The sequence below is a fragment of the Bufo bufo genome, chromosome 3 (genome assembly GCF_905171765.1).
Source record: "Bufo bufo chromosome 3, aBufBuf1.1, whole genome shotgun sequence".
Classification (NCBI taxonomy): Eukaryota; Metazoa; Chordata; class Amphibia; order Anura; family Bufonidae; genus Bufo; species Bufo bufo.
In genome coordinates this window covers 264,993,300-265,012,459 of record NC_053391.1, presented here as the reverse complement: position 1 = coordinate 265,012,459, position 19,160 = coordinate 264,993,300, and the positions used below count along the sequence as shown (strand labels likewise).

At 45.0% G+C, this 19,160-nt stretch overlaps 1 protein-coding gene across 4 annotated transcripts in view; it reads right to left on the bottom strand.

Annotated features, from left to right (window-relative positions):
* The window catches only part of MYO19 (myosin XIX), a 1,002,409-nt gene that overhangs the window by 369,574 nt on the left and 613,675 nt on the right, over positions 1 to 19,160 (bottom strand). For all 4 annotated transcript variants that reach the window (XR_005777529.1, XR_005777530.1, XM_040424125.1 and 1 more), the window contains exon 14: positions 12,769 to 12,882. Coding sequence is in view for 2 of the 4 variants with exons in the window: in XM_040424125.1 (XP_040280059.1) it covers positions 12,769 to 12,882 (114 nt within the window). In the remaining 2 variants the exon portion in view is untranslated. The remainder of the gene's footprint in view (positions 1 to 12,768; positions 12,883 to 19,160) is intronic.

Below are 19,160 nucleotides of genomic sequence, written 5' to 3'. Positions count from 1 at the left end.
TTTGTGAAAACTAATATTTGTGTCATTCTCAAAACTTTTGGCCACGACTGTACATAAACACAGAGACTTTAAGAGCAGCGTGAATGTTAGAAAGACTAACCTACCATCATCTGCAGTACCCACTGGTAGACAGTACACTACCTCATCAGGAGACAAGGCCTTCAATCGTGAATGTCCCATTCATAAAAAAAACACACTCACTGAACAAATGCAGAGGATTTAGATCCAAAACCATACAGGAGCGCAAGAAAGTCCTCACCAAGCTTGGGGTATGCTTTAGGTGCTGCGCTTCATTGGAGCACATGGCTAAGGACTGTAAATCCATTATCAAGTGTGAGGAGTGTCATAGTGAAAGACATGCCTCAGCTATGCACCCAACTCCACTCACAAGGGATTCACCTGCTGCTGTCACCACCAGTCCTGCTCAAAGTCATGGCGGGGAGCCCCAGAACCACGCTAACACAGCCACTGCTGTTTCCTGCTCATGCTCGGACGTATGTGGGGAGGGCCAGAGTGAGAAATGTTGTGCCCGCATATGCCTAATCAAGGTCTACCCGGAGGGGCTACCAGAAAAGGCAGTAAAAATGTATGCCATCATTGACGACCAAAGCAACCGCTCCCCAGCAGGACCTAAATTCTTTGAAGCCTTTGGAATAAAGGGACCGTCAGAACCCTACATCTTAAACACCTGCTCGGGTCGCATAGAGACTAGCGGCAGGAGGGCACAAGGATTCATCGCTTGTTCCGTCAGTGGAAATACGGAAATACCTCTACCGACGCTGATCGAATGCGATCAAATACCCAACCATAGGGATGAAATTCCTACCCCGGAAGCTGCATTTCACCATCCACACCTAAGGCACCTAGCCAATGTTATCCCACCTATGGACAACAACGCAGAGATTCTACTCCTGCTTGGCAGAGACAATCTAAGGGTACACAAGGTGCGTCAACAGTGTAATGGTCCCGACTATGCACCATACGCCCAGAGACTGGACTTGGGATGGGTGGTCATAGGAAATGTATGCTTGGATCAACCAAGAATCCGCTCTTTCAAAACGTACGTGCGTGGAGATGGACGCACAACTTGCATTAAGCCTTGCCCTCATCACTATGAGGTGAAAGAGAAGCCTCCAGACCTCATACAACCACCTGACGACATTCCTCCCTTTGCCGACAACTTGGGAAGATTAGTCTTTCACACAAGCAAGGACGATGATAAAGTAGCTTTGTCAGTAGAGGACAGAGAATTTATCAAGATAATGGACAATGAGTTCCTTAAAGACGAAACCAATCACTGGGTTTCTCCATTACCCTTCCGAGCTACCAGGGTGAGACTCCCGAACAATAGGGAACAAGCTCTGTCTAGATTTAACTCTCTTCAGCGTACCATGAACAGTAAGCCTGAGATGAGAGAACACATCGTTGCCTTTATCGACAAAATATTCCGCAACAACCATGCAGAACCAGCTCCATCCTTAGGGAAGAACGACGAGTGCTGGTACTTGCCTTCATTTGGAGTGTATCACCCACGGAAACCTAATCAAATTAGGGTTGTTTTCGACTCAAGTGCCAAACATCAAGGTGTATCGCTTAATGATGTCCTTCTCACAGGTCCTAATCTGACGAATAACCTAGTTGGAGTGTTGATGAGGTTCAGAAAAGAGCTCGTTGCCATCACCGCCGACATTGAACAGATGTTCCACTGTTTCGTAGTCAGAGAGGACCACCGGAATTTCCTCAGGTTTCTGTGGTACAAGAATAACGACACCAACGCAGAGATGGCAGAATATCGTATGAGGGTACACGTATTTGGAAATAGCCCTTCACCTGCCGTGGCAACTTACGGCCTTCGGCGAACTGCATTAGAGGGAGAATCCAAGTACGGTAAAGACGCCAGAGACTTTGTAGAAAAGGACTTCTAGGTAGACGATGGACTCAAATCACTACCGACTGAAGAAGCGGCTATCGATCTGCTTAAAAGGACTCAAAGTATGTTGTACCAAGCTAAACTTAGACTACACAAAACTGCTTCAAACAGCCTGGCCGTTATGAGGGCCTTCGAATCAGGCGATCATGCACCAGGATTCAAGGACATTAACTTGGGACTGGACAGTCCACCTGTGCAGAGGAGCTTGGGCCTCAGATGGGATCTCTCGGCTGACTCCTTCGGTTTTCAGATAAGTTGTGCAGACAAGCCATTCACAAAGCGAGGCGTCCTATCAGTGGTAAACAGCCTATTTGATCCGCTGGGATTTGTAGCGCCCATCACCATACAAGGTAAATCTCTACTGAGACAGTTTTCTGAAACAGTCAAGGATTGGGATACCCCACTTCCCTCCGAGAAAGAGCAAAAATGGGAAGCCTGGAAGCGATCTTTGTGTGCCTTGGATGAGATCCACATCCCGAGATGCTATATTAAAACCTCACTTTCCTCTAGCATAAAGAAAGAACTCCACGTGTTCTCAGACGCTTCCACGGAGGCCATCGCAGCGGTTGCCTATCTGAAGGTGACAGAACCCAACAACCAAAACCACGTTGGATTCGTCTGTGGTAAGGCTAAGTTAGCCCCCAAGCCCGATCATACTATTCCCAGACTGGAACTTTGTGGGACTGTGTTGGCAGTGGAGATTGCGGATTTCATACAACAAGAACTGGGTGTCGACATAGCTGAAGTCCAGTATTACACCGACAGTAAGGTCGTTTTAGGTTACATCCACAATTGGTTACTTAGCAATATTACAATATTAGAAGCATCATACTTACCTGCTGCGATGTCTGTGACTGGCCGGGAGCTCCTCCTACTGGTAAGTGACAGATCATTAAGCAATGCGCCGCACAGACCTGTCACTTACCAGTAGGAGGAGCTCCCGGCCGGTCACAGACAGCGCAGCAGGTAAGTATGATGCTTCTAATATTGTAATATTGCTAAGTAACCATGGCAACCAGGCCTGCAGTAGCGTTCTGGTTGCCATGGTTACCGATCGGAGCCCCAGCGATTAAACTGGGACTCCGATCGGAACTCTCCGCTGCCACCAATGATCGGGCAGGGTGGGGGGGGGGGGGGGGGGGGGAGGCCGCACACTGGCCACCAATGATATTACAATAAAGGGAGGGAGGGGGGCCGACGGAGGCCGCACACTGGCCACCAATGAAATTACAATAGAGGGGGGGAGGGGGGCCGACGGAGGCCGCACACTGGCCACCAATGAAATTACAATAGAGGGGGAGAGGGGGGCCGACGGAGGCTGCACACTGGCCACCAATGAAATTACAATAGAGGGGGGCCGACGGAGGCCGCACACTGGCCACCAATGAAATTACAATAGAGGGGGGCCGACGGAGGCCGCACACTGGCCACCAATGAAATTACAATAGAAGGGGGCCGACGGAGGCCGCACACTGGCCACCAATGAAATTACAATAGAGGGGGGCCGACGGAGGCCGCACACTGGCCATCAATGAAATTACAGTAGAGGGGGGGAGGGGGGCCGACGGAGGCCGCACACTGGCCACCAATGATATTACAATAGAGGGGGGGCCCGCACACTGGCCACCAATGATATTACAATAAAGAGAGGGAGGGGGGCCGACGGAGGCCGCACACTGGCCACCAATGATATTCAAACTGGGGAGGGAGGGGGGTCTGCCCCCTGCTGCCTGGCAGCCCCTGATCTCTTACAGGGGGCTATGATACGCACAATTAACCCCTTCAGGTGCGGCACCTGAAGGGTTAATTGTGCTGATCACAGCCCCCTGTAAAAGATCGGGTGCTGCCAGGCAGCAGGGGGCAGTCATGTACACAGTTAGTAGTATATTCTAACTAGAAGCGTCCCCATCACTATGGGAACGCCTCTGTGTTAGAATATACTGTCGGATCTGAGTTTCACGATGTAACTCAAATCTGATGGTATATTCTAACATAGAGGCGTTCCCATGGTGATGGGGACGCTTCAAGTTAAAATATACCATCGGATTGGAGAAAACTCCGATCCTATGGTATATTAACTCCTGACTTTACATTGAAAGTCAATGGGGGACGTATCCGTTTGAAATTGTGTCAACGTCAAACGGATCCGTCCCCATTGACTTGCATTGTAATTCAGGACGGATCCGTTTGGCTCCGCACGGCCAGGCGGACACCAAAACGACTTTTTTTTCATGTCCGTGGATCCTCCAAAAATCAAGGAAGACCCACAGACGAAAAAACGGTCACGGATCACGGAAAAACGGAACCCGTTTTTGCGGATCGCAAAAAAAAAAACGGTCGTGTGCATGAGGCCTTTGTGTGTAAAGTATTTTACTACTGTCTGAAACAAGCTCTCTCCTATTGATAAAATGGCCAGCCTCTGTTCTCACTTTCACTATGAATGCACTGCAGCGAGCGAGCGTCACTTAGTAACGCTCCTCCCACTTAATTCAGGAAGCAGGAGCGTGACTAAGTGACCTGCCGCTCGCTGCAGTGCATTCATAGTGAAAGTGAGTACAGAGGCTGGCCATTTTATCAATAGGAGAGAGCTTGTTTCAGACAGTAGTAAAATACTTTACACACAAAGCCAGTTATGTGCGCGGGCCCTTTCATATATAATCACAGCATTTTTGGGTCGGCCAAATCGCCATATTGCATTTGCCGATTATTGCGATTCGATTATTTTTTCGATATATCGTGCAGCCCTAGTGGGTACCACATTCAGTTTTTTATCACGCTCGTGCAAAATGCACCCGGGACGCATCCTGAACAAATCCGCCACGCCCGTGTGAACCCAGCCTAAGTCCTTATAAAACGCAATGCACCCGGGACGCATCCTGAACAAATCCGTCACGCCCGTGTGAACCCAGCCTAAGTCCTTATAAATGTAATTCCATTAAAAAAGGAGGTGCTTCTCAACTTGTGGAGATCAATGCCAATATATGGGGTGGATCGCATCAAGATCATAAGTATTCATGTTTCTTCTTATCATTTCTCCATATAGGAGATTCTGATTGAGATCTTATAACATCTGCAGACTTATACATAAGTGATCTGTATGCAGTACAAAAAACGCACCTGCGTTTCTTATGCGTTTCTTATGCGTTTCCGATGCGTTTTTCATATTAACATATTTATTTAGTTGTAGAGTATATATATTTACCTAAATTACATAAATAAATGTTTGCTCCGAATTTTGGGAATTTGACATATCCTCTTCAGATGTGTCCCACAGTCAAATAAACATTTGCTCCCCTTTTATATAAAACTATGAAATGGAATGGGAATCAAAAATAAAATGGTGTGAAAACTATATTATTAGATCCACACCATGGAGTATAATTATGCCCATATCATATTTATCTTATCTATATTAAAGGGGTTGGCCAATGTTTAAAGAGGACCTTTCACCGATTCTTACCCTATGAACTAAGTATACAGACATGTGGAGCGGCGCCCGGGGATCTCACTGCACTTACTATTATCCCCGGGCGCCGCTCCGTTCTCCTGCTATGCCCTCCGGTATCTCCGTTCCCTAAGTTATGGTAGGCGGAGTATGCCCTAGCGCTGGCCAATCGCATTGCAGAGCTCACAGCCTGGGAGAAAATAACCTCCCAGGCTGTGAGCTCTGCGCTGCGATTGGCCAGCGCTAGGGCAGACTCCGCCTACCATAACTTAGGGACTGGTATCTCCGCCTACTATAACTTAGTGAGCGGACATACCGGAGGGCATAGCAGGAGAACGGAGCGGCTGCCCAGTGTGCGGCCCCCCCTCTATTGTATTAATATCATTGGTGGCCAGTGTCTGAAACAAGCTCTCTCCTATTGATAAAATGGCCAGCCTCTGTACTCACTTTCACTATGAATGCACTGCAGCGAGCGGCAGGTCACTTAGTCACGCTCCTGCTTCCTGAATTAAGTGGGAGGAGCGTTACTAAGTGACGCTCGCTCGCTGCAGTGCATTCATAGTGAAAGTGAGAACAGAGGCTGGCCATTTTATCAATAGGAGAGAGCTTGTTTCAGACAGTAGTAAAATACTTTACACACAAAGGCCTCATGCACACGACCGTTTTTTCTTTGCGATCCGCAAAAACGGGTTCCGTTTTTCCGTGATCCGTGACCGTTTTTTCGTCTGTGGGTCTTCCTTGATTTTTGGAGGATCCACGGACATGAAAAAAAAGTCGTTTTGGTGTCCGCCTGGCCGTGCGGAGCCAAACGGATCCGTCCTGAATTACAATGCAAGTCAATGGGGACGGATCCGTTTGACGTTGACACAATTTCAAACGGATACGTCCCCCATTGACTTTCAATGTAAAGTCAGGAGTTAATATACCATAGGATCGGAGTTTTCTCCAATCCGATGGTATATTTTAACTTGAAGCGTCCCCATCACCATGGGAACGCCTCTATGTTAGAATATACCATCAGATTTGAGTTACATCGTGAAACTCAGATCCGACAGTATATTCTAACACAGAGGCGTTCCCATAGTGATGGGGACGCTTCTAGTTAGAATATACTACTAACTGTGTACATGACTGCCCCCTGCTGCCTGGCAGCACCCGATCTTTTACAGGGGGCTGTGATCAGCACAATTAACCCTTCAGGTGCCGCACCTGAAGGGGTTAATTGTGCGTATCATAGCCCCCTGTAAGAGATCAGGGGCTGCCAGGCAGCAGGGGGCAGACCCCCCTCCCTCCCCAGTTTGAATATCATTGGTGGCCAGTGTGCGGCCTCCGTCGGCCCCCCTCCCTCTCTTTATTGTAATATCATTGGTGGCCAGTGTGCGGGCCCCCCCTCTATTGTAATATCATTGGTGGCCAGTGTGCGGCCTCCGTCGGCCCCCCTCCCCCCCTCTACTGTAATTTCATTGATGGCCAGTGTGCGGCCTCCGTCGGCCCCCCTCTATTGTAATTTCATTGGTGGCCAGTGTGCGGCCTCCGTCGGCCCCCTTCTATTGTAATTTCATTGGTGGCCAGTGTGCGGCCTCCGTCGGCCCCCCTCTATTGTAATTTCATTGGTGGCCAGTGTGCGGCCTCCGTCGGCCCCCCTCTATTGTAATTTCATTGGTGGCCAGTGTGCAGCCTCCGTCGGCCCCCCTCTCCCCCTCTATTGTAATTTCATTGGTGGCCAGTGTGCGGCCTCCGTCGGCCCCCTTCTATTGTAATTTCATTGGTGGCCAGTGTGCGGCCTCCGTCGGCCCCCCTCTATTGTAATTTCATTGGTGGCCAGTGTGCGGCCTCCGTCGGCCCCCCTCCCCCCCTCTATTGTAATTTCATTGGTGGCCAGTGTGCGGCCTCCGTCGGCCCCCCTCCCCCCCTCTATTGTAATTTCATTGGTGGCCAGTGTGCGGCCCCCCCTCTATTGTATTAATATCATTGGTGGCCAGTGTGCGGCCTCCCCTCTCCCCCCCCCCCCGATCATTGGTGGCAGCGGAGATTCCGATCGGAGTCCCAGTTTAATCGCTCTGGGGCTCCGATCGGTAACCATGGCAACCAGGACGCTACTGCAGGCCTGGTTGCCATGGTTACTTAGCAATATTAAAATATTAGAAGCAACATACTTACCTGCTGCGATGTCTGTGACCGGCCGGGAGCTCCTCCTACTGGTAAGTGACAGGTCTGAGCGGCGCATTGCTTAATGATCTGTCACTTACCAGTAGGAGGAGCTCCCGGCCAGTCACAGACATCGCAGCAGGTAAGTATGATGCTTCTAATATTGTAATATTGCTAAGTAACCATGGCAACCAGGCCTGCAGTAGCGTCCTGGTTGCCATGGTTACCGATCGGAGCCCCAGAGCGATTAAACTGGGACTCCAATCGGAATCTCCGCTGCCACCAATGATCGGGGGGGGGGGAAAGGGGAGGCCGCACACTGGCCACCAATGATATTAATACAATAGAGGGGGGGCCGCACACTGGCCACCAATGATAATACAATAAAGGGAGGGAGGGGGGGGCCGGGGGAGACGCACACTGTCCACCAATGATATTACAATAGAGGGAGGGGGGGCGCACTGGCCACCAATGAAATTAAAACTGGGGAGGGAGGGGGGTCTGCCCCCTGCTGCCTGGCAGCCCCTGATCTCTTATAGGGGGCTATGATATGCACAATTAACCCCTCAGGTGCAGCACCTGAGGGGTTAATTGTGGGGATCACAGCCCCCTGTAAGAGATCGGGTGCTGCCAGGCAGCAGGGGGCAGTCATGTACACAGTTCGTAGTATATTCTAACTAGAAGCGTCCCCATCACCATGGGAACGCCTCTGTGTTAGAATATACTGTCGGATATGAGTTTTCACAAAGTGAAAACTCATCTCTGAAAAAGCTTTTATACAGACGGATCTTCGGATCCGTCTGTATGATAGTAACCTACGGCCACGGATCACGGACGCGGATGCTAATCTTGTGTGCATCCGTGTTTTTTCACGGACCCATTGACTTGAATGGGTCCGTGAACCGTTGTCCGTCAAAAAAATAGGACAGGTCATATTTTTTTGACGGACAGGAAACAAGGATCACGGATGCGGCTGCAAAACGGTGCATTTTCCGATTTTTCCACGGACCCATTGAAAGTCAATGGGTCCGCGAAAAAAAACGGAGAACGGCACAACAGCCAATGGTCGTGTGCATGAGGCCAAAGCCAGTTATGTGCGCAGTTTAGGACACATGAGGTGACACATAGGGCCATGAGGGGGACCAGCATAAGATGCTATATGTGTGTCTTATGCTGGCCCCCCTCATGGCCCTATGTGTTATAGCACACATCCACCCCATAACAGCGTCATCCACAGATCCCCCATAACAGTGTCCTCCACAGATCCCCCAAAACAATGTCCTCCACAGATCCCCCATAACAGTGTCCTCCACAGATCCCCCATAACAGTGTCCTCTACAGATCCCCCATAACAGTGTCCTCTACAGATCCCCCATAACAGTGTCTTCCACAGATCCCCCATAACAGCGTCATTCACAGATCCCCCACATAACAGCGTCATCCACAGATCCCCCACATAACAGCGTCATCCACAGATCCCCCACATAACAGCGTCATCCACAGATCCCCCACATAACAGCGTCATCCACAGATCCCCCACATAACAGCGTCATCCACAGATCCCCCACATAACAGCGTCATCCACAGATCCCCCACATAACAGCGTCATCCACAGATCCCCCACATAACAGTGCATCATCCACAGATCCCCCATAACAGTGAATCATCCACAGATCCCCCATAACTATGTCATACCCAGCCGCGTCAGCGGCTCATATGGGAAAATCCAAGCAAATCGACCTCTAGCACAATTCCCTTAAAATATCGCATCGCATATCGTTATTTCGCAATTTTTAGGGCCCTAATCGCACTCGCACAAAACTCCCATATCGTGCAGCCCTAGGACCCACTGAAGTTCAGGTTTGGGTTAGGTGGTGTGTAGATGTAATTATTTTCCCTTATAACATGGTTATAAGGGAAAATATTAGCATTCTTTAATACAGAATGCTTAGTACAAGGTCAATAGAGGATTCAAAAATAAAAAATTATGAACTCAACTCCTCCAATTGATCGCGTAGCTGCCGGTCTCCTGTTCTTTCTTCAGGACCTGTCAAAGGACCTGTGGTGACGTCACTGAGCTCATCACATGGTCCAATCACATGATCCATCACCACGGTGATGGACCATCTGATTGGACCATGTGATGTGACGTCACCACAGGTCCTTTAGCCGGCAGCTCATGATTAAAGAAGTAAGAAGAGATCGGCAACTACGTGATCAAGAGGAGAAGGTGAGTTCATTTTTATTTATTTTTTTTAACCCTCAATTGACCTTCTACTAAGCATTCTGTATTAAAGAATGCTATTATTTTCCCTTATAACCATGTTATAAGGGAAAATAATACAGTGAATAGAATGTCATCTTAGCAACCCTGCGTGAAAATCGCACCGCATCCGCACTTGCTTGCGGATGCTTGCGATTTTCACTTAGCCCCATTCACGCACAATATAGAGCATGCTGCGATTTTCACGCAACACACAAGTGATGCGTGAAAATCACTGCTCATCTGAACAGCCCCATAGAAATGAAGGTGTCCGGATTCAGTGCGGGTGCAATGCGTTCACCTAACGCATTGCACCCGCGCGGAAATCTCGCCTGTGTGAACTCAGCCTTAATGGAGCATAGTACTGTCTACCACTGATGAAGGAGCACAAAGCTCCGAAACGCGTCTGACTTGAGATGCAGACAGTACATGCATGATTGGTACAATAACAACAAGCTGGATTTAATGTAACCATATCTATCCATGGTGAAGAGAAGCGCTCCGCAATTCTAAAGTGATCAGTAACAGAGATCTAAAAGTGCCGGCATCCCGACAACACGTGGGACGCCGTGATCAGCGCAACCACTACGGACAGCAAAGGTGCCGCAATCCATTTACACTCTGCACATAGAGTCTTCCCGGGCACATACAGGTATTGGTAATGTAACCATCTACCCTTTTTCTAATACTTATCAAGTGTCGATGATTGCTATGTGAAGGAACAGCGGTGATCAGATATATTATGTCTACAAGGAGATTTATACAGTACAGTACAGACCAAAAGTTTGGACACACCTTCTCATTCAAAGAGTTTTCTTTATTTTCATGACTTTGAAAATTGTAGATTCACACTGAAGGCATCAAAACTATGAATTAACACATGTGGAATTATATACATAAAAAACAAGTGTGAAACAACTGAAAATGTCATATTCTAGGTTTTTCAAAGTAGCCACCTTTTGCTTTGATTACTGCTTTGCACACTCTTGGCATTCTCTTGATGAGCTTCAAGAGGTAGTCCCCTGAAATGGTTTTCACTTCACAGGTGTGCCCTGTCAGGTTTAATAAGTGGGATTTCTTGCCTTATAAATGGGGTTGGGACCATCAGTTGCGTTGAGGAAAAGTCAGGTGGATACACAGCTGATAGTCCTACTGAATAGACTGTTAAAATTTGTATTATGGCAAGAAAAAAGCAGCTAAGTAAAGAAAAACGAGTGCCCATCATTACTTTAAGAAATGAAGGTCAGTCAGTCAGCCGAAAAATTGGGAAAACTTTGAAAGTAAGGGCTATTTGACCATGAAGGAGAGTGATGGGGTGCTGCGCCAGATGACCTGGCCTCCACAGTCACCGGACCTGAACCCAATCGAGATGGTTTGGGGTGAGCTGGACCGCAGAGTGAAGACAAAAGGGCCAACAAGTGCTAAGCATCTCTGGGAACTCCTTCAAGACTGTTGGAAGACCATTTCAGGGGACTACCTCTTGAAGCTCATCAAGAGAATGCCAAGAGTGTGCAAAGCAGTAATCAAAGCAAAAGGTGGCTACTTTGAAGAACCTAGAATATGACATATTTTCAGTTGTTTCACACTTGTTTGTTATGTATATAATTCCACATGTGTTAATTCATAGTTTTGATGCCTTCATAGTCATGAAAATAAAGAAAACTCTTTGAATGAGAAGGTGTGTCCAAACTTTTGGTCTGTACTGTATGTGAAACGGACTCCAAAGAAAGCATTGAGGCACACATATAACTGACAGATTATTTTTTTTTTTTTTATAATCAATTTATCTGTGTCAGATTTAAATTATGACATTGCTACTAACTACAATTGGAGTCACCTATATAAAACCCGTCGATTAATAGCCTTATGTGTACTCAGCAGACCATTGTTATGTGTACTCAGCAGACCATTTTTATGTGTACTCAGCAGACCATTTTTATGTGTACTCAGCAGACCATTTTTATGTGTACACAGCAGAATATTTGATACTATTTGTACAACGTAATATTGCCGTACTCCATCTATATCCTTAAGGTTATCCTATTGAGCACCCTAAGCAATTGTTGCTAACAGTGCAGTGGGCCCTAGTATACACTATTTGTGCCCAATAGCTATCACAATAAGGATATAGAGTGATGGACGTTTGACCCTGATGTTTTTCTTTTAATTTGTTAACATGTTAACATTATTTTATGGGATTTTCTTATCTTATTCTATTTTATTTGTGTTGTATATGTATGCTCCTTTTGAATAAAATATCCTTTATAGATATATAGTCTAATCCATATAAACAACAGATAAGTGAGTGCCCTCCAAATTTCCCATTTTTGAATGCTTGTTCCTGACAATCATCCTGTCTAAATGTGCTACTGATCACCCGATGAATGTAGAAACGCTTGCTCATGGGGTGATCCTGTCATTGGTGTAGGCACACCAATTATTGTTTCTGGGCAGCAGATTGTGCTCAGAAACAGTGATTCTGTATGGGGACAAGCAATCCCTGATCCTCATACTGTGAAGATCACTGCATGTAAATGGTCTTCTTCACTAAATGAGCAGCCTACTGTCAGGTAGGAACGCTGTACACCAGAGTGTCTAAACCAGTCGATGCTAGATAAGTCCAGCAGCAGCTTATCATAGGAACAAAAGGTGTGTTAAGTGTCCATACGCATAAGATAAAGATTTTGGTTTGCAACTAATGAGTACGTCCCCCTTTAAATCTACAGACACAGAGATAGGCAGACATCTTACACTATTTATGCTGCAAAGAATTTCTGCAAATATGACAAAAAAAACATATTTCATTCAATATTCTCAAGGGGCAATATTGATGATGTTCTTTACACCATTGGAGCTTAATATCATTATCAAAAACTTCTGTTATATTACAGTATGTGAAACACTGAAAGCCCCACTATCATGTAAGTCAACATAAACTGATGCGGCATATATAAAGCAATGTGTTGTTCAGTACTTACATACCTCATTTAGCAATGAAAAAACACTAACTGGACTTCCTTCGATAAGCTCCACACAGCGCCTATTGTCTTGGTAACTTATAAAAGACCATTCAAGCCCTTCTGCCGCATATTCCTCCTTTAGAAGTATAAAACATGCAATGAATTTCACATTTAAAATAATTATTATTTCATTAAAAAATTACAGTACCTCTAAGGATATAGATATGTGCATCTTTACAGTAGGGCCTAGTGACAACTACACAACACAACTACGAATGTACATCTACTCATCTAGTGGTACAATGTAGTCTTTGAAATCTCTGGAATCTGCTCAGCGGCTTCTCTGGCTTACTTTAAAGTCTTGGGTAGGTGAAGATTTTGGTAAAAAATTTGTACTTGGATTGGGAGAGTATGTCAGATAGGTTCTTGTGATGACCACATCCTTTACAGTGAAAAGGGGAGGAGTTTAGCTGGGATTTGGGAAGGCTGTTTATGATGTAAGGAAGATTCCCTGCTGGTAGTTCTGCTGGTAAATAATGTGAAGGATTTCTCATACACTGCACATGTAGTGTGCTGCTAAAAATTGCGTAAGGGTCCTTTTACACGTACAGATGATTTGGCAGATTATCGGCAACAAAGCAATTCAATTCAAAAAGTGTTCTAAAATATATATATATATATATATATATATATATATTCTATAGATTCAATACACACAGAGTGATCTTTTCTTATTCAGTGTTTAGTCAGACAAGTTTGCTGGACAATGAAGCACAGTGATACTGTGGTTATTAAACCAGGTATTGGTGCTTTTGGCAGTGTGGATAGGTTCTAAGTCATGCTGAAAAATGAAATCAGCATCTCTATAAAACTTGTTAACAGAGGGGAGCATGAAGTAAATTCCTGGTAGACGGCTGGGCTGACTTTGCACTTAAAGGGTTTGCCACCCTAAGTATCAAAAATCCAAAGTGCCCTAGACAATAGCCAAAACCATGAAGCAGTTATATCATGTGAAATGTGCTGGCTATATGTCATTTTTCTAACCTGTTCACCATGACGCGCTTCACTGGCGGCTGTTCTCGGAACTGCCTGCTCCCGGTGACCGCATTTGATTTCAGACCGGCTCGTGGCACAGGCACAGGTAAGGGCTTACCTGTGCATTGCAGGACGGGTGAGTCTAACCTTACTAAAGATGGCAGCCCGTATGTGTTAGTTGGCGAACATTGCGAACTGGCCATCATTACTGGTCGTGACCAGTCGCCCCAACAAATTTATGTTCATTTTCACCAGTTTTCTGACTCAAATGAAGGCAGAAATCTACGGCAGCTCTGAGCGGTCATAGATTTCTGTTTAGGTACATTGACTATACATAACAACCAAACCAAACCAGATAATCAAATAGTGGAATGGACCACCTAAAACGTACAACGAAAATGAATAGATGATCAATATAAAACTTAACTTTTAATATTCATCTGACAATAAATATTGGCCCCATGATAATTCCTACACCGTACACTTGATTTGGATGTAAATACCCTAAAATTAAAGCTGCAGTTAAAGCACATCTTTTTAGTTTCATTTCAAATCCATTGTGGTGGTGTATAGAGCCAAAAATTTTAGAATTGTGTCGATGTACCAATATTTATGGACCTGACTGTATAATTCAGAATTGAAGCAAGGTAGGTCACCCGACAGATGAATGTAACACTGGGCGGCCAGAAATCACTTATAATATATGAAAAAAGTGCTCGGCGGCACCAAAAGTGTAAACCGATGGTCCTACCGATCCAATGAAACATTCCTTGAGCAACGATTGCCTCACCGATAATCGATAATGTCAGTCCACCGAGGCTGGAAACAGTTGCAAGAGACAGCACTCGCCCTAGTAACCTGATCACGGAGCCCCGCGACCAGGTACAATCAGGAACCTAACCCTAAAATTGATGCGCCCTACTAAGCCCTCTCCTGCCAAATTCCTACATGCAAGTTTCACTTAAAGATGAGTATAAAGCTCATCAGGGGAAACACAAGGGAGCTTTGGGCTGTTTGGTTATCCAGGGCATACAGACAAAGATACTGGCCGCGTCCCCTGGACACCAAGGTAATATGTCCAGAGCCCTGATGCAACTTCAATTGGACATACTGGCAATAGGGAGGGAAGAGGACAACAGATAAAGGCCCCCCTCCTCCTAACAAAGTTCTAGCGCATAGACCTGATGTAGTCTGTGGTGGCGGTAAACACCGCCACTATTTAAAACGCCTTTATCTGTTGTCCTCTTCCCTCCCTATTGCCAGTATGTCCAATTGAAGCTGCATCAGGGCTTTGTTTGGACATATTGGAGCAGTAGGACCATCAGTTTACACTTTTGGTGCCACCGAGCACTTTTTTCATATAAGTGATTTCTGACCACCCAGTGTTACAATCACCTGTGGGGTGACCTACCTTGCTTCAATTCTGAATTATATGTATATGCATATTGCATTATCTATTTATCTTGGGGCCAATTTTTTGTTACGTTTTATATTGATCATCTATTTTGGTACATGTACAGCCATAGGAAAAGGCTGTTGAGCGGGGGGGGGGGGGGGCAGATGAATAAATATGTACACATTTATAGATGGTGAGACCAGTGACTGCTGCTATCACTGACCTCAGCGATACTGACAGCTCACAAGGGGTTAAAGCTCCTGAACTGTTGGTCTGGCTGTAATATCATGTCTGTGATAAGAACACAGAGCAGAGGGGCCATAAACAGGACAGACACTGGTATTGCTCACAGTTTGTGGTCCACAGCACTTCCCTAGCTCTGTTACATCCTCACATGTTGGCAGGATCCTCTCGGTGCAGGAGAGACAGAGGGGGCAGAGCCTGCAGTCAGATCAGCTATCACAGCTTCCCCTCAGTCTCCCTTCCTCCTGCAAAAGTTTCTTTATTTCAGCTTTTAACAAGTGTCCCTTCTAAGCCCCGGCTAGCCCTGCACAGCCAGAAGTGCCAGTCACAGAAAGAAAGCACCTCTGATACAAGCAGGGTACTTTAGGACCCAGACAGCAGCACACTCCTTCAGGCATGGAATGGACCAGGTAGCTCCTCCATGGCATATGCAGGGATACAGCAACATATAGGAAATAAACAAACCAGTGATTTGTCTGCATGGTGAAAAAGGATTAGCAGAGTCCACACTGAAACAAAGCATGGAGAAGAAACTGTTATATGTCTGTTTAAAACCATTACAATCTCAGAAAACTCCTTTAAATTTACCATTAACTAGCTGCAGACCCATCTCTGAGTTTGCTACTGGGCCCTATGAAGTGTAGTTTAGTCGTTTTTCTTTGGGGTAGGAAGTAGAAAGAGCAAACACCATTTATGGGAAATGGTGAGAGCAAGAAAAACTAATTAGTTCATGTCGGCTGCAAGGCAAAGGAATTAAAGAGGACCAAACTATAGTTATCCGCCATCCAGATGAACTTCCCAAGATTTGGGAGGCTCTTGAGATCTCCCCGCTGGATATCCCTTCGTGGCTCCCTTCTGCTAACATGGAGAAGTCACCCAAGCTTGTTGCCCCGTCACCTTGGCAAGCTATGCCCAAGCACAAGCATCCGTAGAAGAAACTGCTGACAGGGGACTGAGTTGCTCTTTCCTGAAGTTAGAGCGCTCAGGTTCAGCTTCTCTCACTACTGCCTATAGCTCCAGTGAGCACCGTTGTTTTCTCCTTACTATAAGTGTGCACTTTAGTATTTGAAACTTAAAGTTGTCACCGTTAAAGAATGTTTGTACTCAGCCATTCTTAGCAATTTGCTCATATGTTTAGAATGACATGCTTTGGAAATGAGAGAGCGGTTTTGCTGTTTTAACATCACCACATGCCTTAAGGAGATGGTGAGATAGCAATATCTCTGTCTCTACATTCCGCCTGTCAGTTACGAATCTTAAATGGTTTAAGTTTATTGGTCAGTTTAACTGCTATTATCTAAGAGATCGGGTGAGTGGTACATCTAGATTTTTCTAGAAGTCTCTGCCTATGTCCCCTCCCCCAATCTCTTTTCCTCATTATGTCATTGCTCTAGTGCGCCATAGAGCGCCTATGGGGCTGATAAGCCCTCTCACCCTGTTAATATTTGTTTTAATGTCTTTTTACCAGATCAAAGTATTCTGAGATCTCCCCCCCGGAAATGTGATTAAAGAGAGGAGATATATGATTGCCTTGAGAGTGATCAAGTTAGGAGCCAATGGGCTGACCTTTACCCATCCCCACAAGTGGAAGTAATATGAGATTAAGCTTAACATCATATAGTATCTACAGTCGTGGCCAAAAGTTTTGAGAATGACACAAATATTAGTTTTCACAAAGTTTGCTGCTAAACTGCTTTTAGATCTTTGTTTCAGTTGTTTCTGTGATGTAGTGAAATATAATTACACGCACTTCATACGTTTCAAATGCTTTTATCGACAATTACATGACATTTATGCAAAGAGTCAGTATTTGCAGTGTTGGCCCTTCTTTTTCAGGACCTCTGCAATTCGACTGGGCATGCTCTCAATCAACTTCTGGCCCAATTCCTGACTGATAGCAACCCATTCTTTCATAATCACTTCTTGGAGTTTGTCAGAATAAGTGGGTTTTTGTTTGTCCACCCGCCTCTTAACCCCTTAAGGACTCAGCCCTATTTCACCTTAAGGACTTGGCCATTTTTTGCAAATCTGACCAGTGTCACTTTAAGTGCACATAACTTTAAAACGCATTGACTTATCCAGGCCGTTCTGAGATTGTTTTTTCGTCACATATTGTACTTCATGACACTGCTAAAATTGGGTCAAAAAAGTTAATTTTTTTGCATAAAAAAATACCATATTTACCAAAAATTTAGAAAAATTAGCAAATTTCAAACTTTCAGTTTCTCTACTTCAGTAATACATAGTAATACCCCCAAAAATTGTGATTACTTTACATTCCCCATATGTCTACTTCATGTTTGTAGCATTTTGGGATTGATATTTTATTTTTTGGGGATGTTATAAGGCTTAGAAGTTTAGAAGCAAATCTTGAAATTTTTCAGAAATTTACAAAAACCCAATTTTTAGGGACCACTACAGGTCTGAAGTCACTTTGCGAGGCTTACATAATAGAAACCGCCCAAAAATGACCCCATTCTATAAACTACACCCCTCAAGGTATTCAAAACTGATTTTACAAACTTCGTTAACACTTTAGGTGTTGCACAAGAGTTATTGGCAAATGGGGATGAAATTTGCGAATTTCTTTTTTTTGCCTAATTTTCCATTTTAACCCATTTTTTCCACTAACAAAGCAAGGGTTAACAGCCAAACAAGACTGTATCTTTATTGCCCTGACTCTGCCGTTTACAGAAACACCCCATATGTGACCGTAAACTACTGTACAGGCACACAGCGGGGCGCAGAGTGAAAGGTGCGCCGTATGGTTTTTGGAAGCCAGATTTTGCTGTACTGTTTTTTTGACACCATGTCCCTTTTGAAGCCCCCCTGATGCACCCCTAGAGTAGAAACTCCATAAAAGTGACCCCATCTAAGAAACTACACCCCTCAAGGTATTCAAAACAGATTTTACAAACTTTGTTAACCCTTTAGGTGTTGCACAAGATTTAATGGAAAATAGAGATACAATTTCAAAATTTCACTTTTTTGGCAGATTTTCCATTTTAATATTTTTTTTCCAGTTACAAAGCAAGGGTTAACAGCCAAACAAAACTCATTATTTATGGCCCTGATTCTGTAGTTTACAGAAACACCCCATATGTGGTCGTAAACCGCTGTACGGGCACACGGCAGGGCGCAGAAGGAAAGGAATGCCATACGGTTTTTGGAAGGCAGATTTTGCTGGACTGGTTTTTTTGACACCATGTCCCATTTGAAGCCCCCCTGATGCACCCCTAGAGTAGAAACAACAAAAAAGTGACCCCATTTTAGAAACTACGGGATAGGGTGGCAGTTTTGTTGGTACTAGTTTAGGGTACATATGATTTTTGGTTGCTCTATATTACACTTTTTTGTGCGGCAAGGTAACAAGAAATAGATTTTTTGGCACGTTTTTTTTTTTTTTTGTTATTTACAACATTCATCTGACAGGTTAGATCATGTGGTAATTTTATAGAGCAGGTTGTCACGGACGCGGCGATACCTAATATGTATACCATTTTTTTTATTTATGTAAGTTTTACACAATGATTTCATTTTTAAAACAAAAAAAATGTTTTAGTGTCTCCATAGTCTAAGAGCCATAGTTTTTTCAGTTTTTGGGCGATTATCTTAAGTAGGGTCTCATTTTTTGCGGGATGAGATGACGGTTTGAGTGGCACTATTTTGGGGTGCATATGACTTTTTGATCACTTGTTATTACACTTTTTGTGACGTAAGATGACAAAAAATTGCTTTTT